General features: G+C 51.0%; 1 protein-coding gene across 1 annotated transcript in view; it reads right to left on the reverse strand.

Annotated features, from left to right (window-relative positions):
• LCT (lactase) overlaps positions 1 to 26,408 on the reverse strand; it is a 48,229-nt gene that overhangs the window by 14,250 nt on the left and 7,571 nt on the right. Inside the window, exons 2-10 of the mRNA XM_036254814.1 lie at positions 22,338 to 22,417; positions 19,900 to 19,983; positions 16,269 to 16,371; positions 14,787 to 14,865; positions 13,645 to 13,647; positions 11,954 to 12,674; positions 6,732 to 7,377; positions 2,915 to 4,465; positions 1,828 to 2,096 (exon numbers count right to left, since the gene is read on the reverse strand). Of these exons, the coding sequence (XP_036110707.1) occupies positions 1,828 to 2,096; positions 2,915 to 4,465; positions 6,732 to 7,377; positions 11,954 to 12,674; positions 13,645 to 13,647; positions 14,787 to 14,865; positions 16,269 to 16,371; positions 19,900 to 19,983; positions 22,338 to 22,417 (3,536 nt within the window). The remainder of the gene's footprint in view (positions 1 to 1,827; positions 2,097 to 2,914; positions 4,466 to 6,731; positions 7,378 to 11,953; positions 12,675 to 13,644; positions 13,648 to 14,786; positions 14,866 to 16,268; positions 16,372 to 19,899; positions 19,984 to 22,337; positions 22,418 to 26,408) is intronic.

Consider the following 26,408-nt stretch of genomic DNA (forward strand, 5'->3'; position numbering starts at 1 on the left):
ATTTCTAGATAAATAAAATATAAATAAGTAGGAGAAAAGCCAACAGTGGCTTCTCTGTTGAATGCCACATAATATGTAAAGGAATGATGAAATTAGAAAATCACTATTTGTCAGCTGTCGTGCTAATAACTGATTCAGGCAAAAATTGTCAGCAGTTCCTAAAACTACTGGGTGAAATTTGGTGAGGAAAGGATATTTATATAGTCTCCAAGTAGCTCCCCATAAGGAACTTATAACTACAAAATACTTCCTAATTTTATGGTAGAGAAACCTAGTAGACACCTTCTCATTCAGGTGATAAAGTCAGTTTCATATCTCTATGAAATGTGTATATCTTTCTGTATATATATATATATACATACACATATATGGATAGATATACACATACACATACACTCTCCCACGCACATAATTATGCGCATACACAGAGAGAAAATAAGGCAAATGGTAAAACGTTAACCGTGGAGGAGTATGGAAAAGGACATTTGGGGGTCCTCTACTATCTTTGCGACTTTTCTCTCCGTCTAAAAAGATTTCCAAATAGAAGGTTTTACAAAAGAACACAGTCAGATGGCATCTCATCAGGGCGCTCCCATCCATCCTCGATGCATACGTCACTTTTTGCTAATTAGAATATTCAGTGTCGCCCATGGTGAGCACCGCCCCTGTGACAGCCACAACCAGGAGAGACGGCTGCTCACAAACACCCCCTTCACCGTTCAAGATGCCGGTTGACTAACATGTTTTCAAGACGGTCTCTGCCCTTGCAGGGACAGGGTTTAGGAATCCAGCAAGGCCTGTAGCCTGTGCCCTAGAATCGATCCCCACCCCTTCCTGTGTCCAGCCGTCACCGTGGAACCACGGGTCTCACCCAGCAGCTATTTTATCCCCCAGGAGACATTTATCGATGTCTGGAGACATTGTTGGTCGTTACAACCGGGGGAGAAGTCTACTGGCACGTAGTGGACCCACCCCAGACAAGTCTCCATCCACAGTGTCCCTCAGGCCCAGCCGGGAGCCCTGGCCACAGAGAATTCTGCCCCCTTGAAATAAGAGCAAAGAAGCCTGTCTCGGAAACCTTGGCAGTTTTTCAAGTGAACCTTCCATGTGAAGTGTTGGCCAGAGCACCTCCAGGAATGGTGGTCTCCTCCAGTCCACTCAACAGGATACATGAGCAGTTTTAGTGTGTTTAGCTAATAAATGTCAGGATGTGGCCGAATTTGGCTGAGACCTCATTATAACCTAACAGTGTGGTCGTCTGGGGGCAGCTGACGCTCATCTACCTCAAAGATACTTTCAGCAGCTCTGGTCAGTCAGAAAAACCCAAGTGCCCAGCAGCCAGAGGCAGCTCAGCCCCTGCCCAGGGCCCGCCTGAGCGTGCAAGGCCCCTCCTGGAGCAAAGACACGACGGAGCGGACTATGTAAAGCAGGACCCAGACTCTACGCCCGAGCAGGTCACTCTGTGCTCATTGTCTCTTATTTTTGTGGGAGAAAAGCACAAGGCTCCTGTTCCTGGCTCAGCTTCCTTGGGCTCGGATAAGGAGATGGGGGCGCCAGGCACACCCACGTGACAGGCTGTGGAGCCACCTGCCTGCTGGGCGGGGACCAGGAGGACGCAGAGGGGCTTCCCACCGGCCTATCGCGCCCCGTCTGCGGGCCCCACCTCCTGCTGCCCGCGGCGCCCGTCTCCGCACAGCCCCGCGATGTCCCCCTGGTGGGGGTGCAGGGGAGCCAGGCTGCCGGGAGGCGTCCTCGGACGCTCCCCCAGCCCACAGTGCGTGAGGTCGGGCTCCCGGCCGTCCCCCCGCAGGAGCCCGGACCCCTCACCTGATAGGCCGCGGAAGCCGCGCTCCAGACGAAGCCCTGGGGGAAGCGGCCGTGCAGGAACTGCCCCTCGGGGCCCCGCGGCATGCCGTTGCTGGCCGCCACCGCGGCGTAGTGCCGGGCCGAGGCTCTTGCGGTGCGGGGCCGGTCCTTATGGCTGAAATCCACGTGGTACAGCCCGAACCTGACCGCGTAACCGTGCAGCCACTCAAAGCCGTCCATGAGGGAGCGCGCCGCGTACCCTCGGAGGTCCACGCCGTCGAGCCTGTGGGCTGGAGACATTCCAGGGGAGAAGGGCTTCCCGGGGGCAGGGGCCCCGGCTCCTCACGCCCAGACATAGTGCTAAACCACCAACGGGTACACGGGTATACATGCCCTGGCGGACAGGTCATCTTGTGTCTGGTTTTACCCCAAACAAGTATTAATGACTGATCTTTGTGAAATCAAATTCTTTTGTTGGAGTAAAGGGATGTGTTTCAAATTCAAGAGTCTCAGCCCACTTTTGAAGTTAAACACAAAGCCCAGCTGGTGTGGCTCAGTGGTTGAGCATCACCCATGCACCAAGAGGTCACCGGTTCGATTCCCGGTCAGGGCAGGTGCCCAGGTTGTGGGCCTGATCCCCCTGAGGGGCATGCAGGAAGCAGCCAATTAATGTTCTCATCTCCCTTTCCCTCTCTAAAATCAATAAAGAAAAAGAAAAGAAAGTTAAACACAAAGGTGAATTAGAAAACAGTTTCTCACTCTGGGTCGCACAGGCCCCACAGGAACATAAGCTACGCCCGCAGACAGCTATCTCTGTTCGCTGCTGTTACCCCGTCATCTAGAAGAGAGCTCGCCACGCAGTGGCTGCTCAGTAATGAATGGATGGGTGGAAGAAAATGTTTCTGTGGGGACTGCGTGTGTACACTTGGGGAGATGACTGTAGCTTTTCTCAGACTCCCGAAGGGAAATGGAGCCCCAGACAGGGAAAGAATTACGTTAGCAGAGAGAGACTCGCTGATGGTTTGCGATCCACTCCACCCAATCATTTCAGGCACATGACGTATGGGTGCTGGAAGATTTTGTAAGGGGGGCATGAACCCTCACATACCTTTCAAAGCTTCATTGATGTAGGTTTTGTGATAAAATATCCGACTGGTGTCTTCCAGGTCCGGATTGGTCAGCCCCACGCCGTTCTCGGTGATGTAAATGGGGATGTCACCATACTCTTCCTTGATCCAATTGAGCAGCCTTCGCATCCCCCAGGGTGCAGCTCTGCTCAGGGCTGTGGAAGGCCAGGAAGGGTCCTCCTCCTCAGCCGCCTCCTGGTCGTCTTCGTAGGAGGGTGGATTTAGCCTGGGTGTTGTATGCCGCACGATTCTGGTGGAGTAGGTGTTGAGACAGAACACATCGGCTGTGGCCCTGACGTACCTCTTCTCTTCCTCGGTGAAGCTCGGCAGGCGGGACGTGGCTAAGTGTTGCAGTTCGCTCCTGTTCCCCACTTTCCACTTCATGGCATCGGGATAGTCTCCGTTTCTGAAGATGGGGTGGGCGAACCAGCCCAGTGAGAACTGCAGCATTCGGTCAGCTGCCTCCACATCCCTGGGGACCTCTGGTGACTTGGGCTCTGCCCAGTGTGCCCCGAGGCTCAAAGAGACGACCCCCTTCTGCTCTTGCCTGTACTTCTCATCGTAAGTGTGATAGACTCTGGCGTGAGCTTTGATGAGTGCATGGCCAATCCTGTACGGCGCCCAGCCTGGATCCTTCACATTTGGGGGGAAATCCCCTGAGCCATAACCCAACCATGCCTGGTATGTGGGTTCATTAAAGGTCATCCAGAACTTGACTCTGTCACCAAAAGTCTGGAAACAAAAGTCTGCATAGCTGTTAAACAACTCAATCAAGGAAGAATTATCCCAGCCTCCGATGTCTTGCAGGGCCTGGGGCAGGTCCCAGTGGAACAGGGTCACCATGGGAAAGATGTTGCTTTCTACCAAGCCATCGATCAGCCTGTTGTAATAATCAACACCATGTCTGTTGATGGAACTGTTTCTCCCAGTTGGGAATATCCGAGACCAGGAGATAGAGAAGCGATAGGCCTTCACCTTCAAAGCTCGAAGCATATTCAGATCTGCGTTCAGTTGGTTATAGCTGTCACAGGCTACGTCTCCAGTGGCGTTGTCTTTCACGTTGCTGCCTGGTGTGTGGGTGAAGTTATCCCAGATGCTGGGGCCTTTGCCGTGAGCGTCCCAAGCCCCTTCAACCTGATAGGCTGACGAGGACACGCCCCACAGAAAGTCATCCCGGAACGTGCCGTGGTAAAACAAATCTCTTTCAAACTTGGGTTGGTTGGAGAACTTTTCCCAAACGACCTTAGCCTTGGAGGGCACCTCAGATGGAAAAGTAAAGGCTCTGATTTTAGGGGGGAAGTTTGCTGTACTGGATGGTGGCAGTCTTTTTACTTTTTTGGTGAGGAAACCATTCTTTTCAATGATGCTGGTGAAAAAATAGGCAGATTTCCTGGGAGTCCTTGGCTTGCTGCTGTCGTTGAAATGGACGTGGTACAACCCAAACCTCTGGCTGTAGCCAGAGGGTCCCTCGAAGCCGTCGATGAGCGAGCGAGCAATGTAAGAGCGAACGTCCACTGAGTCCTTCTGGACGGCTGTGGGGAAAAACAAAAACTGTTATTTTAAAGCCTCTGTTACTTTGCTCATTGAAGGTCTTCCTTTTGACACGAAAGTTTTGGAGGTGACTTGGGTTACTCCAAAAATGTTAACCCCTTTTCTTCCTTAGAATAAATAAGGAAAACCCACAAGACCCCACAAAACAACAGGCCACATCCATGGCCATAACTCTCAATCCAAAGCAGCATCCTTGTCTTGAAATGAATAATGGAGAGACTATGTACCCCACTGGCTAGTATTAGGACTCCCTGGTCTTACATAGGGTACATAAATTATTTAATCTTTAAAAATGTGCTTTTGTTTTTCCTGGTTTATGTTTAGCAAGATTGACAAAAAGTGATCACACAGTCCATGTTAAAAACAGAGAGAAAGAAAAAAAGCCTAAAGAAATAGATTCCTTGGTGCAGTGGTTTGAATGGTGGTCCCCAAAAAGATATGTCCAAGTCCTAACCCTTGGAACCGGTGAGGGCAACCTGACTTGGAAAGCGGTCTTTGTAGATGTAGTGAAGTTAAGGGTCTCAAAATGAGATCGTCTGGGATCAACCAGGTAGGCTCTAAGCCCAGTGACCTTAGAGAGACATGGGGGAGAGGCCAGGTGAGGCAGAGGCAGAGACTGGAGCGAGGCAGCCACAAGCCAAGGGATGTCTGGAGCCGCCTGAAGATGGGAGGGGCAAGGAAGGACCCTCCTGAAAACTTTGAGGGGCGAGCATTTCTACTGACCCCTTGACTTTAGACTGCTGGACTCCAGAACTGTGAGAAAATAGAGAGAGTCTAGCGAGTCAACCAAGAACCAGAGCTGAAGCAAGGCGAAGGCTGTGGGCTCCAACCGGGAGTCAGCGAGGTGCTCAGTCTTGTTCTGTCGGATCGCACAGCCTCTCCGCAAACAGTGACTGTATAAGCGGCAGAAAAGCTGCTGCTCCTTCCGCAAGCAGTGCAGTAAGCACCCACTCTGCCCCCGGCTGTGCCAGGCGCTGGGAACATAACGATGAGTAAAAGCCTCGCAGGCCAGGGGGCAGAGGGAAGACCTGAGCCAGGAGTAGAAAGGCTGCCGCTCCACTCGCAGGATGCTCGGCCCCCACTTCGTATCTCGAGCACCAGTGTCCACAGCTGTGCCACGAGGAAGTCTCTGTCCCTGTTGTTTACCTGCAGCTGTGTCGGGGTCACTGGAAGTAATGTCGCAAATGGATCCCAAGATTACGAAGATTACAGAATTGTAACCTTGATGCTGAGAAGGGTGCAGTGAAGAACAGAGAGGGTGTCTGACCTTCCCCACTGGGATGCGTGTCCTCACTGCAGTGCCGGGGGCACGTACCACTGATCAAACTCCTTCCCTGTGAATCGAGACCGGGCCTTGAAACCTAGCCCTCTGCGCAGGCATTAGCCATTCTCAGCTGATGAGGACTGACATGAGATCAAGTCTAATGCCACTCCTTTTCACTTGGAGTAAAAAGACATGAAACAGTATGTTAGGTAAGGAGGAGATGGTAGATGTGGATTAGCCGGATCAAAGTAAATAATATGGAATGCATATTTTTAAATACGTTTCTTATTGATTTTAGAGAGAGAGGAAGGGAGAGGGAGAGAAACATCAATCAGCTGCCTCCTGCATACCCCGTACTAGGGTCAAGCCTGCAACCTGGGCATGTGCCCTGACTGGAAATCCAACTGGCAACCTTTGGAACATGGGATGATACTCAACCACTGAGCCACGCTGGCCAGGTGTATATTTTCAGAGCCAGTTAAAGGAGCTGGTGCGCACTGTGGCTGGAGCAGCGAGGGAAGGTGGGGCTGGAGCCCCGCCCTGAGTGCCCATGCCACCTGCAGTGCCAGCATCACCCATGTTGCAGTTTTCTGTCTGCGTCCCTCTGTAGACCATGAATACCCTATAGGAAAAGACAGTTTTGCTCAATATTTTACCCCTACTGTTTTACACAATGTCTGGAGCATAATAGGCAGTTAATCGATATTTGTTAAATAAATGCATTAAAAGATGATGAGGCTTGATGAATGGATAGGAATCGGGGGGCAGAATTTAGAAGGGAGGTATTTTAGGGAATAAGAATATAGGAACAAAGACTTGAGGCCTTCGAGGGAGAGAGTTAGGAGGCTGATGTGAAGGACTCATGCTCTGAGCTTTTTGGCTTCGTTTACTTGGAAGACTGTCTTTGTTTCATAAAACTAAACTGTGAAGACTTGAGGAAGTACCACCCACCTTCCGATCATCAGCATAGCCCCTGTTCTTACCCTTGAGCACCTCGTTGATATACTGATTGAAGTAGTCTATTCTCAAGGAATCATCAAAGAGATCTTCACTTTCCCCTATGGGAACGCCATTCCCAGCCAGGTAGATGGGAACTTTTCCTCTTGTGTATTCCAAGGATACAAACCGCAACAGCCTCCTTATACCCCAGGGCACCACACGAATCCATGGGGATGAGGTCTGGGGCCACGCAGGGTCCACGTGCTGCGAGAAGCCTCCAATGGCATCGTAGCTGGGGGCGCAGGTGTCCTGCTGGGCCTTGCTGATGAGGCGGGACGTGTAATGGGACAGACCCAGGAAATCAGCAGAGCCCTGCAGGAGCTGCTTCTCTGCTTCGGTGAATTCAGGCAGCTGGGCCACAGGACTGGAGCACTGTGTGTTTACCTGTTGAATCTGGGCCCTCAGGGCAGCTGGGTAGTCTCCATCCACAAAGATAGGGTGTGCAAACCAGCCCAGCATGAAGTGCAAGAAGCGCTCGGAGGCTCTCACGTCCTCAGGCCTCTCTGGGGATAGAGGCTCTGCCCAGTCTGAGTTCAGCACGATGCCCACGTGCCCCTGCTGCTGTGGGCGATGGTGGCTGTTGTAGAGATGCCAAGCTCTGGCATGAGCCTTGAGGACCAAGTGAGCCACCTTGTGAAGAAGAAAGGAGATACAGTGCTTAGTAACAACAGCAGCAATGTCAATAACAGCACCAACAAGCCAATGGCAAGTCAACGACAATGTCAACAAATGAACATCAATGTCAATAATATCAGTGAATTAATAACAGCAACACTAAAAATGTCAACATCAAAAACATCAACACTAATGCAACACTGTCATTAAATCATCAACAAGCCAACAAAATCAACAAGAAGCTAAGACTGATGCTAACAATGTCAACAAGTCAACAATATGGACAGTGCTGACATCACCACCATCAACATCAGTTCCCCCAATATCAACAATGTGGACAACAATGTCAACAAGTTAACACCACCATCTAGAGTTTACCAGCAACAGCATTGACAACCATCTTAACAGCAGCAGTTGTTAATGAATTCACTCATGTAATCCTCACAACAACCTTATGTGGCAAGTACAGTTTTTATTACCACTATACGAATGAGGAAAACCAGACCCAGAGAGGGTAAAAGGCAGTGACTCCAGGCCTGTATTGTCACTCACAATGTTACTCTGCCTCTGTTCTCAATAAGTACTTATTGACTCATTAGTCAACAACTAATGGGGAGTGGAGATCATTTTAGTTAGTACACGTAGGAAGGCACACTTCTTTCTAGTTTACCTGTTCTCCTTTCTACCTAACAAGATCTAAGAAGAAACATCACGACCAGGAATTTCTTTGTAGACTTAACTGATAGTCTTACAATAATCAATAGCTTTCCTTGAAGCACCATGAGCAAACCAGGGTGTCTGGTGTATAACAAGCCCAGATTTAAATCCTGACTCTGTCACTACCTTGCTCCTTAATCTCAAACAATCTCTCCGTCAACTTCAGCTTCCTAGTCTGCAGGGCAGGGAATCGCGGTCACAGAGGGCTGCCCGAGGTCGGACACTGACCCCACGCAGACACTTGGGAGTGTGAGGAGAGCCGGCAACTGCTCAGCTCGCTTCCCTGTCACCCGAAGATGCTGACACTGTTTGAATAATTTTATGTCAAAATATGCCCAAGGAGGTGAACCTCCTGCCTGCTGCTCACGTCCCAAATGTTAGTCCTCACGGGATCCTAAATTCCAACAATAAACTGTGACCCTTTCCAGAGGCAGGAGTGCCCCCCTTCTAAACTAATCGTGTCAGGCAGGGTGCCCAGTGGACCATTAGACAACCACCAGAAACAGTCATTTGACGATGTGCTAACATGGGAAAGTGTGAACATGTCAAGTATAAAAATGGGTACCAGGGTCTTTGCTGTGTCAAGGCAGGTGCATGGATTGTAACAATGCCACGTTGATCCTGGGAAGGGGCTGTGCACGTGTCGGGGTAGCAGGCATATGAGAAATCTTTGCACCTTTCCATTCAATTTTGCTATGAACCTGAAACTACTCTAAAAAATAAAGTCGATTTTTAAAAACAGGTACTAAATTAAGTGCACGGTGATTACACTATGAATGCAAGGAAGCCCAGACTGGAAGACTTACGCGAGAAACCTTTTCTTTGAAATTTGTCTTTAATGGTGACATAATGTTTTAACAATACGTATAAGAATGATTGAAGGAGAAACATGAGGTGGACTTTCTCACTGAAGTCCCTGTAGAAGAATCTCAGGAACCACAGCTGTAGGGATCAGAAGCCCAAGGAGCACCCTGCAAAGCCATCAGTTAGAAATGAAGGAGACAGAAAGAGCTTCCTAGACAAGAAAAGAATAATGGAGTTCATCACCACCAAACCAGTACTATAAGAAATGTTAAAGGGACGAGAAGAAGAGGAAGGAGGAGGAGGAGGAGGAAGAAAAATATATGAATAATAAAATGGCATTAACTACATACCTATCAGTAGTTATTTTAAATTTAAATGAATTAAATGCTCCAATCAAAAGACACAGGGTGGCTGAATGAAAACGAGACCCAAGTGTCCATCAATAAACAATCGGATAACAAGATGTGGTACATATATACAATAAAATATTACTCAGCCACATAAAAGAACAAAATCTTACCATTTGCAACAACATAGATGAACCTAGGAGGTATTATGATAAGTCAGACAAAACAAATACCATATGCTTTCACTTACATGTGGAATCTAAGAAAACCAAACAGAAACAAACTTATAGATACAGAGAAGACACTGATGGTTGCCAGGTAGGAAGGGTGTTGGGGGTCTGGATAAAAAAGGTGAAGAAATTAAAAAGTACGGATTGGGCCCTTGCTGGTTTTGCTCAGTGGTTAGAGCATCGGCCCGCAGACCAATGAGTCACAGGTTCGGTTCCCTCTAAGGGAGAGCGTACCTCAGTTGCAGTTCGTCCCCGGCCCCGGTTGGGGTCGTGCAGGTGGCAGCCAGTCAATGTCTCTCTCTCTCTCTCTCTTTTTCTCCCTCCCTCCTACTCTGTCTGAAGATAAATGTAAAAATATTCTTGGGTGAGGAATTTAAAAAAAAGTAAATATTGGCCCTGGCCAGGGAAGCTCAGTTGGTTAGAACACTGTCCTGATACGTCAAGGTTGCAGGTTCGATCCCCAGTCAGGGCACATACAAGAATCCACCAATGAATGGGTAAATAAGTAGGACGACAAATCAATGTTTCTCTTTCTTTCTCCTTCTCCCTCTCTCCCTAAAACAAACAAATCAATCAATCAATCAATCAAATTGAAAAAAAAAGAAGCAAGGCCCTGGCCGGTACGGCTCAGTTGTTGGGTGTTGTTCTGTGCACTGAAAGGTCACCGGTTCAATTCCTGGTCAAGGACACACATGGGGTTGCAGGCTCAATTCCCAGTGGGGGGTGCAGGAGGCAGCCAATCAATGTTGTGCTCTCACACTGAGGTTTCTCTCCCTTTCCCTTCCTCTCTCTCTAAAAATTAAGAAACTATTAAAAAAAAAAAGACGTACAGTTTGGCAGTTACAAAACCGTCACAGGGATGTAAAGTACAGAACAGAAAATAGAGCCAATAATATTGTAACAACTCTGTATGGTGTTGGGGTAGCAGACACCGGGGGGATCACTTGTAAGTTACATAAATGTCTAACCACGATGCTGTACACCTGAAACTAATATAATACTGACTGTCGAGTGTAACTGAAAAAGTTTCTCGTTAAAACAAGGACGCCTACGGAGGAAAGGCTGGTGACCGCGCCACAGGCGACGCGCAGAGGCCCGGCCTCCCGTCTCAGTGCGTCCCCCCGGTGCCCTCAGCTGCTGGACAAGAGCAGAGTGGACACCGTGACTCAACTACTGTAATTCCTGACATTTTATTGAGTCATTTATTCAGAGCATTCCAGCTCACTCGAATTGTAGACACTTTGACTTGTTCTCCAGTTTTTTGTGTGTCTTAGTATGACCTCCCCCAAAGGTGGCAGACAAAACCTGAGTGTCGCAGGGGAAGCCAGACTACCATGTCTGTCCTGGGGAAAGTCGGTGGTTTTTCTGGGAGATTTTGAAGAAAAAGGACAATGATAGAAGGAAGCCATTGATGGACATTAAACCATCTCCTGTTTTATCTCCATTATATACATCTCCTTCTTGTTGAAATGACACCCTGACTGCTCACTGGAAAGTCAACTGCCCCTCCCCCCCAACCAGTGTGTGGAGAGGTAGAGCTGGGACCTGGACCCAAACCAGTCAGTGCCGCGCAGTCCCCTCGCCTGGACCAGTGATCGGCTCAGGGGTGGACAGGTGACCCGACAGAGCGCAGGACACACAGGGAGACTGGCTGGGAACCAGGACGAGGCCAGCTTCCTTTCCCACTGGTCTGGCCACCGGAGCAGTACTGCTGCCACCTGGCTACCAGGTAGCCCGAGAATAAAGCCAACAAGGGGAGCAAGAGAAGAAGAGAAACTGGGTCCTGGTCACATCGTTTACGGTCTGATCACTTAAAACCAAGACTCTTGGTTTCCTGGATGCATAAATCCCCTACCTGCTTGACTAAACTTAGGTTGGGTTTTCGATCACTTGCAACCAGAGTCCTGGGCGACACGGAAAACTTGCTTTGGAGTCCATTAGACTTGGGCTCAAACTCTGGCTTCAAACGAACCCACTAGTGATGTCATCATGACCAACTTGCTTCTCCTCCTGAGCCCCAATTTCCTCACCATCAGTGCTAGTCTGAGGAGGTAATGACTATTTCCATTTATTTACATTTTTTTTCTTTTTTATTGATTTTTAGAGAGAGAGGAAGGGAGAGCGAAAGAGAGATAGAAACATCGATGAGAGAGAACATCGACTGGCTGCCTCCTGAGCCGATCACTGGGCGTACAACCTGGGCCCACAACCTGGGCATGCACCCTGACAGGGAATCGAACCGGTGATCTCTTGGTGCGTGGGCTGATGCTCAGCCACTGAGCCACACCGGCTGGGCTGTAACGACTGTTTTTAAAGTGCCAGCACAGTGTTTGGACAAAATAAGGTGATTAAGAATTTATGGTCCCTTCCCTCTCTCTGATTTCCTTTACAAAGCAAAAGGTAAACAGTTGCTCATGGGAAGAGAAAATGACCTTCTTGCAGACCAACGTCCTACCCTTTCCAATGAGTAGAAGCTGCAAAGATGAGAAGTACCTTGAAAGAGGCCACCCCTGGGTCAGAGATGCCTGGCGCGTGCTGGCCGGTGCCGTAGCCCGCGTAGCTCATCACCCACGGCTCGTGGAAGGTCACCCACAGCTTCACGCGGTCCCCAAAGGTAGAGAAGCAGAAGGCCGCATAGTCCAGGAAGGCGTCCACCACACTCTCGTTCTGCCACCCGCCTCGCGCCTGCAGGGCCTGAGGCAGGTCCCAGTGGAACAGCGTGGCCATGGGCTGGATGTGAGAGTCCAGCAGGCTGTCGATCAGCTTGTTGTAGTAGGCGACACCCCGGAGGTTGGGGCTGTGCCCGCGCCCCGTGGGGAAGATGCGGGACCAGGAGATGGAGAACTTATAGACCTGAGCCCGGAGGCCACGAAGCAGGGAGACGTCAGAGTCCACCTTGTGGTAACTGTCGCTGGCCACACCTGGTGCTGCTTGGCCCTTGGCGGCCTGCTGGGGTCCGAGTTGGTCCCAGACACTTGCCCCTCTTCCATCCTCAGCCCAGCCTCCTTCCACGTTAAAGGCTCCGGTGGAGACACCCCAGAGGAAGCCTTCAGGGAAAACGTCCTGCAGGAAAGCGTCCCTTTCTGCCCTGGGCTGGTGGGCAAATGCTTCCCAGACTCTCCGATAGGCAGAGCCGGCCGAGGAGCGGGCTGCAGGCTCGGAGCCCCGCGGCCCGGCGGCCTGAAGGGGCAGGCTGCCGGCCAGGGAGCAAGACCTGCCGCGGACCAAAGTGACACAGAAGGGCACAGTAAGTGATGACTCCGAGTTACTAGTGCCCCCAGACTGATGAATGTGTTTAACCGGCCGAGACTCCAGAAACACGGAGAGGGAGCCCGTGTCCACAAAGCCATGGGCTGGAAGCGGGGGAACGACCCTCGTCATCCCTACCTGGTTACTGTCGCTCCTGGGTGCTCACCTGCTTCTCTCTGTATTAGCTCACCCCTGAGTACTGTCTTAGGTGTTGATGCCATAATTTTTTCTTTTTATACTTTATTGTTTATAAAACATAGCTAATAATAATGTTGACTTCGGTTTACTGAGACTTGATTCTGTGCTGGCCACTGTGATAAAAAAGTATGCATATTATCTCATTTAGTTTTCATAAGACATTTACGGGCTAGGGACTATAATATTTGTTTTCATCCGACAGAGGAGGAAATAGGCCTAAAGAAATGAGGACCTGGCTTCAGGGGGCACTAGCCACTTGACAGCTGTCACAGAAGCGTTCGGACCTCAGATGTCCATGCTGGACCACGCGGCAGAGCCTTGTCAAGGAGGACGAGGCCACAGAGAGGAACCTGGATTCCTGAGGACTGTGGCCACTCCAGACTCTCCATCTCCAGACTTTATTTACGTAAATGAACTCACAGCTTGTAAACGGTAGAGCACAGAGTCTACTTTCAAACACATATCACTAGGTGTGTGTGTAGGTGTACAGACATTTATGTCCACATAATTTTTGTGTTATGTTCTATTTTCTGAAATAAATGCATCTGAAATAAAGCATAAAAATGCTCTCGTTATATACAGTGAAGTCTGATTCTCCTTCCATTTTTGGGGAAAACGTTGGTTTTTTAACGTTTCATATCAAACTTCTAAATTGATTTCCCCATCGATGCGTCATGTCCTGCAGGCTGGGAAGCACCAGCAGAGGGCGGCCTTGTGTTTGGTCTGGAGAAGAGAACACACTTGGGGAGGGGGTGACACTTCTATTAGGTTGGCCCAGAGTGAAGAACTGGTAGAAGTGATCGGGGTGCTGCGGAGGGCCCTCCCTCCCATGAAGGGAAGCCTGGGCCTTCCCAGCCTAAGCACCTCCTGTTTTCTGAAGCATCAACTCATCCTCATTTACTAGGAGAGTGCTGAGGGGAAATGATGAATTACCATAATTAGTTGTGAATTATCCAAAACATGCATGACTCTCGACAGAGCAGGGACAGAGCAGGGACAGAGATGCCACCTGTTCATGCACAGCCTCGGCTGCCCTGGCCTGACTCCTAGCCCAATGGAAAGAGATCTTGAAGAAGTAAATAAACCACTGTAGATAGAACAGACCTTGCTGTGTAAACCTTGGAGCCGGGAGTCCTGAGTTTGCCTAATGTGGGAAAAGATTTAGCAGGCAAAGCCTCGATCTCTGCCCAGCCCCTCCAGCTATCCCTCCTTCAGCCGACCCCCGAGCATCCCAGGTAAGACTCTTTTCTCCCTTCTCTGGGGAGCAGTGTTGTTTCATGCCTCACCCTTGTGTTTATGGGCCTTTCTGTCTCACCTCTGAGGGCTAAAATTCTCAAGTGACAAAAGAGGGGTCCTCTCGGATCCCTCTTCTACCTGCCCCTGCACCCAGTAGCTTCTCCATCAACACCACCTGGGTGAGGACCCCCCACTGTCGGTTTAACATCAGCCAATGTTACCTTCACTTCAGGCAAAGTTCAAGGGGTTAGCGGACCCTGCACCTGGTGTCATGTACTGTGGCTTTATAATCATTAAGCTCTCAAGGTACCGCTTGTATTATGACCTCGAGTCTTGCTTTCTGAGAAGACATAGCCCGGCCCCCTCAGCTGGTCCCCGAGTGGGCAGGGGGCAGCTCTGAGCCGCTTGCTCATTGCACCGTTCACATCCCGCACAGAGCCTGACACGTGGCAGCTGCTCCGGGTCTGCTGATCGGAGCTGCCGATCTGAAGTGAGTCGACAGGATTAAACCACAGAATGTCTACAGTTAACTCGGGGGCCTGAGGGCGGATGACGACAGTCCCGAGCGAGCACACGTGGGAAAGGGCAGCAGAGTATCCTGCAAATGTCAGTTATTGATCGTTCAACAGGAAATCTATGTTACCTTTTCTCAGAATCTGATGAACAGTTCAAGAATACATTCATATCAAACCCAATGGTGAGCACTTGGTTCTTCTTGAGGGCTGTAAGAGAAGAAGTTAATTAACTCTCCCTGAAGCCCAACAACGCACAACACGACCGAGAGCGTCCCACACTGACAACGCAGCCGCCTCTGGAGAATTCCAGGGGCTAAGGACTGGAGGTCAGAAGGGGTTTCTACCCACTCAGGACTCAGAACAGGGGTCCTCAAGCTCTGGGTGCCCCAGCATCACCTTCAGAGCTCATTAAACACAACTGCTGGGCCCACTCCAAGTTTCTGATCAGTTTCTGATCAGATTCTAATCAGATTCTAATCTGAGGCGGGCTTTATACTGGGAATGTCCGCCAGGTTCCTGTGAGCTGAAGCTGCTAGTCTGGAGACCACACACGGAGAACAATTGATTTAGAAGAAGTCAAATATCAGAAAGGGGTGGGTTTAAAGACAATTGTAGTAAATTATACATTAAACATAAAATCAACCATGTTAACCATGTAGAAAGGGATGGAATTAAGAACAGGAACTGCTTGTCCCCGGCCCTGGTTGGTCGTGCGGGTGGCAGCCACTCGATGTGTCTCTTTCACATCGATGTTTCTCTCTCTCTCTCTCCCTCCCACTCTATCTGAGCAAAAAACGAAAAAGTGTCCTCGGGTGAGGATAAAAAAAAAAAAAGAACAGGAACTGCTGTGCCATGGAAGGCGAGTCAGGGGCAGGGTTCAGTGGTGTCTGTGGACAAGTTTCATGAGGTCTGTGGAGCCATCTCAGCATGGTGACAAGTGGTGGAAAGGGCACTACTGACTAGTCCCATACTCTGACCTTACAGGGTGACTGGACTGAATATCAGGGCACCTGGAATGTGTCCCCTGACCCCTCCCTGCAGGGTGTTTACTGACCCTCAGCCCCTGATGCCTCAATAGACCTCACCTTTCCCTTGACCTGACTGGACCCGGAGCAATCTCCTGAACCACACCAACCAATCAGATTCGCTCTCAAGAATCTGAGCTATCGAGGAGGTGGTCCATGAACTGTGGGTCCTAGACCTGAAGGCTTCGTCCAGGTACCCACCAGAGCTAAGTGCAAGCTGAGGTAACGGGGAAATGAACCAGGGTAGGCAGAGGGGGCTGGCTGGGGGCAGGTGAGGGAAGAGGACAGACAGCCCAGAGCAGTTCCCATGCTTACACCTGGCGTCCGAGGCCTGATGGTCTTTATTTCTATCCAGGAAATATCCTTGGTATTCTTGAACAGAACCTGTCACCTTTCTTGAGTCAATGGGAGCTAAGGGACCAACAACAGGAAGGCCAAGGACACTAAACCCATTGGGGATGGGCTCTCAAACCAACTCTCCTTGGGTCCCTCCTCCTACTGGAAACTCAGACTTTCAATACCTCCCCCACCCCAAATCAGTGCATCGAATGTCACTCAAAGTCTCTCCAGTGATGGTCCACTCACCTTGGAAGAGGCTGAAGAGCAACCCAGCTGGGTTCTCCCTGGCGGAGGGGCAGTGCTGGAGTTTTAGATTAAAGATGAAAACTTTCACTTTTGGCTCAATAGCCTGAAAAGATAAAGGCCAGCAAGTGAACTGAAACTGCCTAGAACAAGTCTTTTGATAACCGGGACAGATATTTCCAGAAGCTACAAATACTCAGTCTGGTTTGGGAAATCACCTCTCGCCATCTCAGTGAGGAAAGGGAGCTGGTTCCAGACGCTGAGGGAGAAAGAGCTGCACTTTTCAGTGACACAGGCCCCCTTCCCACTGACCCCACCACAGAGACAAGCCCACACATGCCTTCAACTCAGGCCTATGAGGCAGCTCCCGGGCCAGGCGCTGTGTTAGTACCAGGCACAGGGCCGTCCGTGCTGGTCAGGGGTCTGTGCACCACAAGAAACTCAGTCAGGTGCCACCATCATGATATTTTTGGATATCCAGGCTTTGCTTCAAGACAGTCTGGTGTGCCCTGGATGGTTTGGCTCAGTGGTCAGAATGTCGGCCCTCAGACCAGAGAGTCCCGTGTTCGGTTCCCACTAAGGGCACGTACTTCGGTTGCAGTTTGTCCCCGGCTCTGCTTGGGGTTGTGTGGGTGGCAGCCACTCGATGTGTCTCTCTCTCACATTGATGTTTCTCTCTCTTCCTCCTTCTCTCCCTCACGCTCTATCTGAAGATAAATGCCAAAATGTCCTCTGGTGAGGATAAAAAAAAAAGTCTGGAGTGGGAGGGGGAGGTAGGGTACAGAAGAACCCAAATCAACCACAAGTTGATTGGTTTTGAAATTGGAGATGGCTTCATTATACTTTTCTTTCTACTTTTGGCTATGTTTGACATTTTCCATAATAAAAAAATAAATATAAGGAGCTGTCTTCATTAAAATTGGAGCAGGTATAATTTCTTCTCCCAGGTCTAGCCATTCTGCTATCAAAGGAAAGAAACATCTCTAGGCTGACACCTTGTTTGACTTCACTTTAAATTCCTTGTTTTGGGGAGGCTGGGTTTGGCCATTTTCCCCATGCTAACTTTTTCCTCCTCTGAGTCCTTAAAGGCTGCTGAGAGATGCCAACAGCAGCTGCTTAGACAGGAGCCCAGAGTTCTGTCTTGTGTTCCCAGAGCCACGGGGAACAATGCCCTTTACAGATGAAACCGTAAGCACTGAGAAGCCGGTAACTTGACCAGGACCACAGGTAACTTGACCAGGACCACAGGTGATGGAGCGGCAGCTCTCACAGCCTTGCTCTTGCCCTGGGCCAGCGCAGAGCTACACGGAGGGGGCAGGTCATTTCCTCCTCCCTGAAAGGTCAGTGCACAGCGGGGGCCGCGCTGTCCTGCAGGAATGGAGAGCTGAGTGGGGACTCCCTGGGACGCAGAGCCCTTTCTGGTCATTGGACGTGGGGCCCTCTCGTGTACCTCCTGTGGAACCTGTGGCCCTGCCGTGGCTCTTCATTGCTGTGCTGGGCCTGAGGGTGTCCTAAGATCTTCCTCTGGCCCCAAGACCCTGCACGCCGGTGGCAGCGGCAGCTGAGCGTCCCTGGGGCACGGAGAGAGGCAAGCAGGCGCTCTGGGGAGCGTGGGAGGGGCCGGGATGGGCGAGCCTGCCTCCTCCTCCCTGCCCTGACTTCTCCCTCTTCCCTTGCAGCCTATGGGAGAGGCCCCTCCAGAGGAGAGTGTGGGACCTGGGGGGAGGAGGGAGGATGGTTCAGGAGAAAGCTGTGGGCAGTGGATTCGGGGACACAAGCCCGCTCCTCTCTGTGGGGAGCACGCGCCGTCCTTCCTGACCTGGGTGTGGTGACTGTGGGCAACGCTCCAGGCATGTCACTAACGCCCCAGAGGGGACAGTGTCCGCTAGCTCAGCTCTCTCCTCACCGCTGCGGGATCAGTGGTCGTCGGCACCTTTAGGGCTGCCCCGGGCGAGAGCAACATCTGTGACTTCCCCCCAAGGACAGAAGGAAGGAAGAAGCGGCGGGCGTAGGAAGTGGCTGCGCCGTGCAGGGGAGGGGGCACTATTTCGCTGCTGGGCTATGAACTGGGGGTTCGCAGCTTTATCCGGACACCGGGGGCAGGTCTTCTGGAGAACGTGTTGATGCAAAGAGGGAGACCAATCCGCCTTCTCAAGCAGCCACGGGGCCACATCTGCATCCCGTGTTCCAGTGTCAGCCTGAGCCCCGCGCCGAGCGAGAGCCCGGGTCTAATTCCTGGAAGACGACGCCGGGCTCAGTCCGCCAGCGCTGCAGGGGCACCGCAGTGCTGCAGCCCAGGGCTGGCGCGGCCCGCAGCACGGGCTCCGCGGGGAGAAGGCTGCACAGAGCTACTCTCACGAGTGGTGCTCGAAAATGCCGCCCTGGTGCGAATTCCCCACACCTTGGGCTCACTTTTGCCTAGAGGCAGTGCGGTGTGGGGAGAAAGCCCTGGTTCCAGGGTCAGCGCGGACGCTCACCGCCTGGCGTCTGCCGTCGGCTCCGTGAGTTCATCTCGGGTGCCCGTGAGGGGCGGGTGCCCACACAGTGCCGACCAGGGCAGAGCAGGCACTGGAGTCCCAGCAGCTACCACTCAAACGTGTGGCGAAGCCCTCGGCTACCTTTGATGAGATCATCTTATCATAGGTAGATAACAAAAGCAACAGCATCCCCGAGGGCCGGCTGGGGACACACGGGGCTGGGGACACGCGAACGGTCCCCTGGCGCCTCCTGCCTCAGGACAAATGGAGGCTCCCCCTGGCTGCAGCACCGAGGGTGTGACATGAACGCACTCGGCCTTTCTCATAAATTATTCCTCTGACGATCCATCCTCCCTGGTGGTGGAGGTGCTGGGATCAAACCAGGAGGCACAGGGCTGGGGCGGAGGTGAGCGGTTTTCTGCAGAGACACCTGCAGGAGGGCAGCTCTTCAGGGGGAGGCACGGGACTCCCGCTGGGACTCGGGCAGCCGGAGAGAAACGACTGGGCACTAATTACCACATCATCGGGAGATGGGAGAGCAGTCGGGACTCCAGGCAGGTGGCACAGCAGTGACCAAGCACAGGAGAGACAGCCAGTAGTCAGGTAGGGGGTGCCTGACACACTTCCCCTAAGGAGCAGAATCCTTAGACTTGGGAAGAACAACGCCGGGTTCAGGAAGAGGGTCCTGAGGGTATAGGAAAGCCCAATAGCTGGGATCTGACTTAGTGGGCTTGGGTGTGAAATGGCTTTAAAAAAACTGTGGTAAAATACAAACAGCATAAAATTTACCATCTTAACCATTTTAAGTGCATAGTTCAGAGGCATTAAGTACATGCAACCGTGAGCCAAATCCATGAAATGTCCTTTTTTAACCCAAAATTTTGATTCCCAGTAGATTTCTACACCAGAGAGCAGGACATGCATGTAACTATCTACCTTAACAAGCCCACCTCACCGCCCTCCTCAGGGAAGACGGCCGAGCCTCCAGATGTCCTCCAGCGGTGCTCTGAGGGAACTCCCCCCCCCCATTGGGCTCTGCAGGTCTGCTGACCCGCTGTTGGCAGTTCAGTTTGCGTATCAGCCACAGCGTTAAATGCCTAATATGCTCCCAGGAACCGCTGCCACTCGTCATCAGCGTGGGAAATGGCTTGACTTACCTGCAATTCACCCAGCTTCTGCAGCAAACTTGTCTGACTCTGGCAATCATAAGACAAATCGAGAGAGAGGAAATCAACCGCGCCCTAGAAATGAGGACACAGGCCCATCAGAGCATAAGCAATTTCAAGATGAAGAACTGCTCAGAAGTGTTCTTTTTGTTTCTACCTGAATATTCCAAAGTAGGATTTTCCAAGGGAAAAGCAGGTGGAGGAGAAGCTGGGGATAGACTGAGAACGTGTGTGTGTGTGTGTGTGTTGCGGGGCTGTGTGTTGTGGATACATCATCTAAGTACTCAGCAAAGTGCTTGGCACCCAGTAAGTGCTCAATGATTGCACACGAGTAAATGAATGAGTGAATGAATGCAGTGCTGTATGCCAGACATGGTGGGTTCCCTCCAAGCAGGTAAGCACTAAGGAGGGAGTCAGAGGCCAGGAGTACCCTGGGCAGCACCGTCCTCAATGGCTCCCACTTTGCCAGGATGGGACACCATGGGCCCCTCAGTGATCTCTGCAGACCCTACTGGGGTACCGAGTTTTGTTTTCATTGTAGGCTATAGCCACTGGCTACTTTCAGAAGGCAGTTTAAAGTCCCAGCTGGCCCTAGCCTGGCCCATACTGTTACTGAGAGCACAGCTCATGGCCCTGGCCTTCGATGACCCCGTTTATGCTCCAGTGAAGGACGTACCCCTCTGCTCTGTCTCTGGCCTGCGTAGATCTAAGAACTTCAGATCCACAGTCTAAACATATAAACAGACCATGTGATTCCCTTCCCGCCCTTCTCAGCACCAGCTTCCAGTCACGACTAGATCCTTGCCTGCCTTCTCCCCTCACAGACCATGTTCCTTCAGAACAAGACTGTGCACAGGGCTCCTGGTGAAAACTCTGTGCCGTGGACTCGTGTAACTGCCTGACCTGGAGCCCCGGGTTTCCCAGCCCCGACCTCGGTGTTGACTGAGGCCCATAGCCTGCTCCACTGCGGTGGGGCCACTCCACCTCCGCCCCCTGCCCGCCGGGCTCCTGCTGCTGTCAGCTCCATGCAGCAGTCACTGAGCATCTACTCTTGAAATCACTGTGCTGGGTACAGTGGATGGGGGTTCACGTTTAAAGATGAGTAAGATCCACAGAAGCTGACAGCTTAATAGAGTGTCAGTAAATGCACCGATTACACAGAGACGAGGCAGACATTTAGAAGTGCTGTAGGAAGACCCACCCCAGGGGTCCTCAAACCTTGGCAGCGATTAGATTAGCCTGAGAACTGGGGCTGCCCATGAAGGCCAGGACTGTCCTCGGCCTGTGTGCTTGCCTAGCCCCCCAGGTGGTTCTGATAAACACCAGCACCTGGGAACTGCTGGTCCAAGCACACGGCTACGGGTTTCAGGTGGGGGAGCCACAGCAGGTCGAGCGGGCTTCCTGATGAAGAGACATTCACAGGAACCTTAACAAGGGGCAGGGTTTAGTTGGAAGAGACTTTTGAAGCAGGCTGGGAGGATAAGGAGATGCAGGAGAGCAGGGAGAAAGCAGAGCACACGCTGGGGAAAGAGGGGAAGTCGGAGAGAGAGCAGAGAGCCGGAGTGAGCGGCACCGACTCAGGGCCCTGAAACCCCCCCAGCAGGGAACTGAGCGAAACCGTGCTTTTGAAAGATAATTCAGAAGCACTGCGTGGCATGGATCAGGGCAGAGACCAGTGCAAAGGCTACTGCTCCGCCAGCACTTTCCTGATCAGCACTTTGGCCTCCAAGTTCATAACTGATAGTCGTTATTGCCCCTTGTAAATTAATTCAGACGGCATTCTGGCTACACACTCAGCCTTGGATCAGGTTATTTATAATTTATTATGTCTGGATTGTAAGTTTCCAAGCTAATAAATCCGAAGACCAGACGCTGTGTGGGGCCTCCTTGGTATCAGCGTCTGTCCCACGACAGCCCGGTTCTGTGCAGAGCCCTGTCCAAGCAGAACGACAAGAATCAATTCTTGCCTGATGGCTTTTCCACACTGCCCCGCAGCCAGCCCTACAAGGGCCGAAGCTGTTTAATTCTCGGGTGTTTTAACTGTTCTTACTAAAATCATAGTTGAACAGTTAGATTAGAGGAGGTAGAAACCAGGATGGGTACTCTAGGGGGCACATATTTATAAAAACAAACCCTTTACCCTAGTACCTGTTTTGCTCTGAACTGACCTCTCTTCTAAGAAGCTATTTTAGACTCTTAATAAAGAAGTCAGAGCGAGCAGCAGCATTTGTGTGGGCAAAAGCTGAGACTTGACCAGGCAAGAGCTGAGGTTGCAACAAAGCAGATTGTTTTAAAGGCACTGTGAATCCAGAGAACGTTTACCACCCAGAAGAGGAGCTTATATAAATGTCAAGCCCACAGACGGACACACCTCTTGTTTTCTAAAACGAAAAAGGCAGATGTTACACATACTGTTTCTTTGGGCTCACCTTGGCGAGGGAAGACACGGAGGGTTCTCGCAGGAGCGCTGAGGCTGCATCAGCGGGCAGGACCACAGAGAGCTTTCCGCCTGAAACCAACCGGGGGAGGAGACGCAGGTGAGCAGGCCCGCAGGTGAGCAGCCCTCAGGAGAGCAGGCCCACAGGTGAGCAGCCCGCAGGAGAGCAGGCCCGCAGGTGAGCAGGCCCGCAGGAGAGCAGGCCCACAGGTGAGCAGCCCGCAGGTGAGCAGGCCCGCAGGAGAGCAGGCCCGCAGGTGAGCAGGCCCGCAGGAGAGCAGGCCCGCAGGTGAGCAGCCCTCAGGAGAGCAGGCCCACAGGTGAGCAGCCCGCAGGAGAGCAGGCCCACAGGTGAGCAGGCCCGCAGGTGAGCAGGCCCGCAGGAGAGCAGGCCCGCAGGTGAGCAGGCCCGCAGGAGAGCAGGCCCGCAGGTGAGCAGCCCGCAGGAGAGCAGGCCCGCAGGTGAGCAGCCCGCAGGAGAGCAGGCCCGCAGGTGAGCAGGCCCGCAGGAGAGCAGGCCCACAGGTGAGCAGCCCGCAGGTGAGCAGGCCAGCAGGCCCGCAGGTGAGCGGCCCGCAGGTGAGCAGGCCCGCAGGTGAGCGGCCCGCAGGTGAGCAGGCCAGCAGGCCCGCAGGTGAGCAGCCCGCAGGTGAGCAGCCCGCAGGTGAGCAGCCCGCAGGTGAGCAGGCCCGAGGCTGCCACCACGGAGGCCGCGTGGGCACTCATTTCCTATCGAGCTTGCCATTCCACGTTCGCGGCTTTAAAAAGACTTTCTGAAGGAATCACTCACATGGCTTAACCCTAGCTGAACACTTTTAGAAGATAAGATGGCTTACAAAACGTGTCTTTCGAGAATGTTTCACATAAACCGGGGCACTGAATTGCAGGATCCTTGTAGAAGTCTTTTAAAGGCATAAAGTTAGTTACCCTGCCCTGCTCCCTCAGCTTCTTTTCCAGGGCAGGGTGCGCGCAGGGACCTGCTGTTCCCTGTCCTTATTCACTGGACAAGCATCAGTTCGCCCCGACGGTGCCCTGAGGGGAAAGGAGGAAACAGAAACAAGCACCTTGTAGCCACGTGCTTTGACCTCTGATCCCCTAACAGTGGTGCTCAAATCTGTGTGCACCAGACCCACTTTCCTGCTTGTCAGCCGACGGGGTGGCCAGGAACCCGTGCATTTCAACAAGCTTCCCGGGTGCTGCAGTGCAGGTCCTCAGGCCGCACCTGAGAGCAGCCGCAGGCTGGCCCTGGGCGGTCTGCCCTGCCAGGGGGGCCCTCGGCGGTCTGCCCTGCCAGGGGGGCCCTCGGCGGTCTGCCCTGCCGGCGGGGCCCTCGGCGGTCTGCCCTGCCAGGGGGGCCCTCGGCGTCTGCACTGCTAACTCCGCACACGAGCCTTTAGCTCTCACTGGACTGTAAGCTCCGTGAGGAGCAGAAGGAAACATTTCCTTAGTCCCTCTGAATATCAAGCTTAGGACTGGGTGCTCAGACCTATAGTTTGAAATCACTAAACACAGTTTGAGGCTTCAACTCTAAGACTAATATGCCTTGATTTCTCTCTTTCAACCGAATTCTGGACGGGAGAAAGGTCTTCCGGCCAATGAAACCGCCCCTACCAGCCACTGCCAGCTACAAGTGCTCATTCTGATCAGCATGATGGGACTTTGCAATCCTCTGAGCAGGTCTATCACCCAGACACGTTTAGTCCTCAATCTGATAAGATAATGCTATTTCCAGTTACTTAATGACCGTGCCCAGGCTGCACCTCACCTTTCGCCGGCTTCCACGCCCCTGGGGCGTCAGCACAAGAACTACATTCTCAGCTTGTGCTGGGAGTTTTAAAATGTACAATTTAGTACCGTTTCTAGCCCAATGAAACGGAACAAGGGTACAGTTTATTCCTAAGCACAATTCACACACAAATCATTTCTATTTGACTTTGCAAACCGTCTTTAGAATTTAGACTAAACAAATGTACCCCAAGTTTCAGAAATTCTCATAACAAAGAAAACGATCAAACATCCCTAGTATAGCTTATGCTTCCGCCTGCTCCCAGTGCAATCTAAACCGTGCTTTCTAAAATAATGTAAACTGCAGACTACGCAAAACTAGATTCTTACTCGAAGCCTGCAGTTCACGTTTTCTGTGGGACGGGGGGCGAGTAATTACTCTGGATTTAGATCATTTATCTTGACAAGAGTGCGGTGAAGTTGGGGTGGGGCGGGAGCGGGAGTCTTTGGGGGAAAAAAGGAGGGATATCTGTAATACTTTCAACAATAAAGATAAATTTTAAACAAAGATAATTGTAAATTTTGCTGGATGTGCTTAAAGATAACTATTCACGTCCACAGGACTCAAATCAGTATTAGCTGCGGGCTGAGGATTGTTTTAAGCCTGGGTAGAAAATCACGGCCTAGCACTGTGTAAATCCCTGTCCCTCAGCGGCTTCCTAGTCCTCACTGAAGGATCAGCTCCTTTCTGTTTCCACCGTGAGGGGAAGTTGTTCCTCCAGAAACCATTGCAGTTTCCACACAAAATAGCTCCTTACCCTTTTGGCCCAAACACTTAAATAAAAAGAACCTGGTCAATATTGCACGGCCAACATCAATGCTTCCAGCCCCTACTGCCCGGGTGGGGTGGGTGGGTGGGTGACTGGTGTTACCCCGGATTGTGCCCCAGAGTTGTACAGTGGAGGGTGCCGTGTGCAGGTCTATCCTTCCTGTGAGAGGGATGTTCTTTTTCGTATGCTCCTCAGTGTGGGCACACTGAACACATCCATATGAAGTTTATAAGACATAGAGAAAGATTAGAAAAGAACTTTTCAGAAGTTGTGGTAAAATATAAACAAAAGAAAATGTGCCATTAAAAAATTTTAAGTGGCATAAAGTACATTCACACTGTTGGGCTACCATCACCACCACCCAGCTCCAAAATGTGCCACCATCCCAAACGAAAACTGTGTCCGCTGAACAGTAATCCGCCACTTTGCCCTCCTCCCAGCTTCCGGTAACCACTATTCGTCTTTCTGTCTCTGTGAACTTGACTATTCTAGGTCCCTCAGATAGGAGGAATTGTATCATATTGGTGCTTTGTGGCTGGCTTATTTCACTTAGTATAATGTTTTCATGGTTCATCCATGTTGTAGCTTGTGCCAGAATTTAATTGCTTTTTAAGGCTGAATAATATTCCGTTATTTGTATATTCAACATTTTGTGTATTTATTCATCCATCCGTGGGCATTTGGGTTCTCCCCACCTTTGGGCTGTTGTGAATAATGCTGCTATGAAAATGGGTATATGTAGCCCTGGCCAGTTTGGCTCAGTGGTTTAGAGCGTCGGCCTGCGGTCCGGAGAGACCCGGGTTCGGTTCCCGCTAAGGGCACGTACTTCGGTTGCAGTTTGTCCCCGGCCCTGGTTGGTCGTGCGGGTGGCAGCCACTCGATGTGTCCCTTCACGTCGATGTTTCTCTCTCTCTGTCTCTTCCTCTCTCTCCCTCCCACTCTATCTGTACAAAGAATGGAAAAATGTCCTCGGGTGAGGATAAAAAAAAAAGAAAAGAAAAAAAGAAAAAAAAGAAAATGGGTATATGTATATCTGTTCAAGTCCCTGCTTTCAAATCATATGGCAATTCTATGTTTAATTTCTGAGGAACTGCCACACAGTTTTCCATAGTGGCTCCATCATTTTACATTCCTGCCAACAATGCACAAGGATTGCAATTTCTCTATACCCTCACCAACACTAATGATTTCTTCTTCTTTTTTTAATAGTAGCCATCTAAAGGGTGCAAAGTGGTATCTTGTGATTTTTTTTTATCTTGTGGTTTTGATTTGCATTTCTTCATGACTGTTGATGTAAAGCATCTTTTCATGTATTTATTGGCCGTAGCATAATTTCTTAGGAAAAAAAATCAGTTCAAGTTCTTGTCCATTTTCTAATAGTTGTTTGTTTTGTTGTTGAATTAGAAGTTTAAAATATATATTCTGGATATTAATCTCTTAGCAATATACGATTTGCAAATGTCTTCTCCCATTCTGTGAACTGCTTTTTCCCTGTTGATAGTTTCCTT

This window comes from Molossus molossus, unplaced genomic scaffold, assembly GCF_014108415.1.
Source record: "Molossus molossus isolate mMolMol1 unplaced genomic scaffold, mMolMol1.p scaffold_m16_p_11, whole genome shotgun sequence".
In the NCBI taxonomy this organism is placed as follows: domain Eukaryota; kingdom Metazoa; phylum Chordata; class Mammalia; order Chiroptera; family Molossidae; genus Molossus; species Molossus molossus.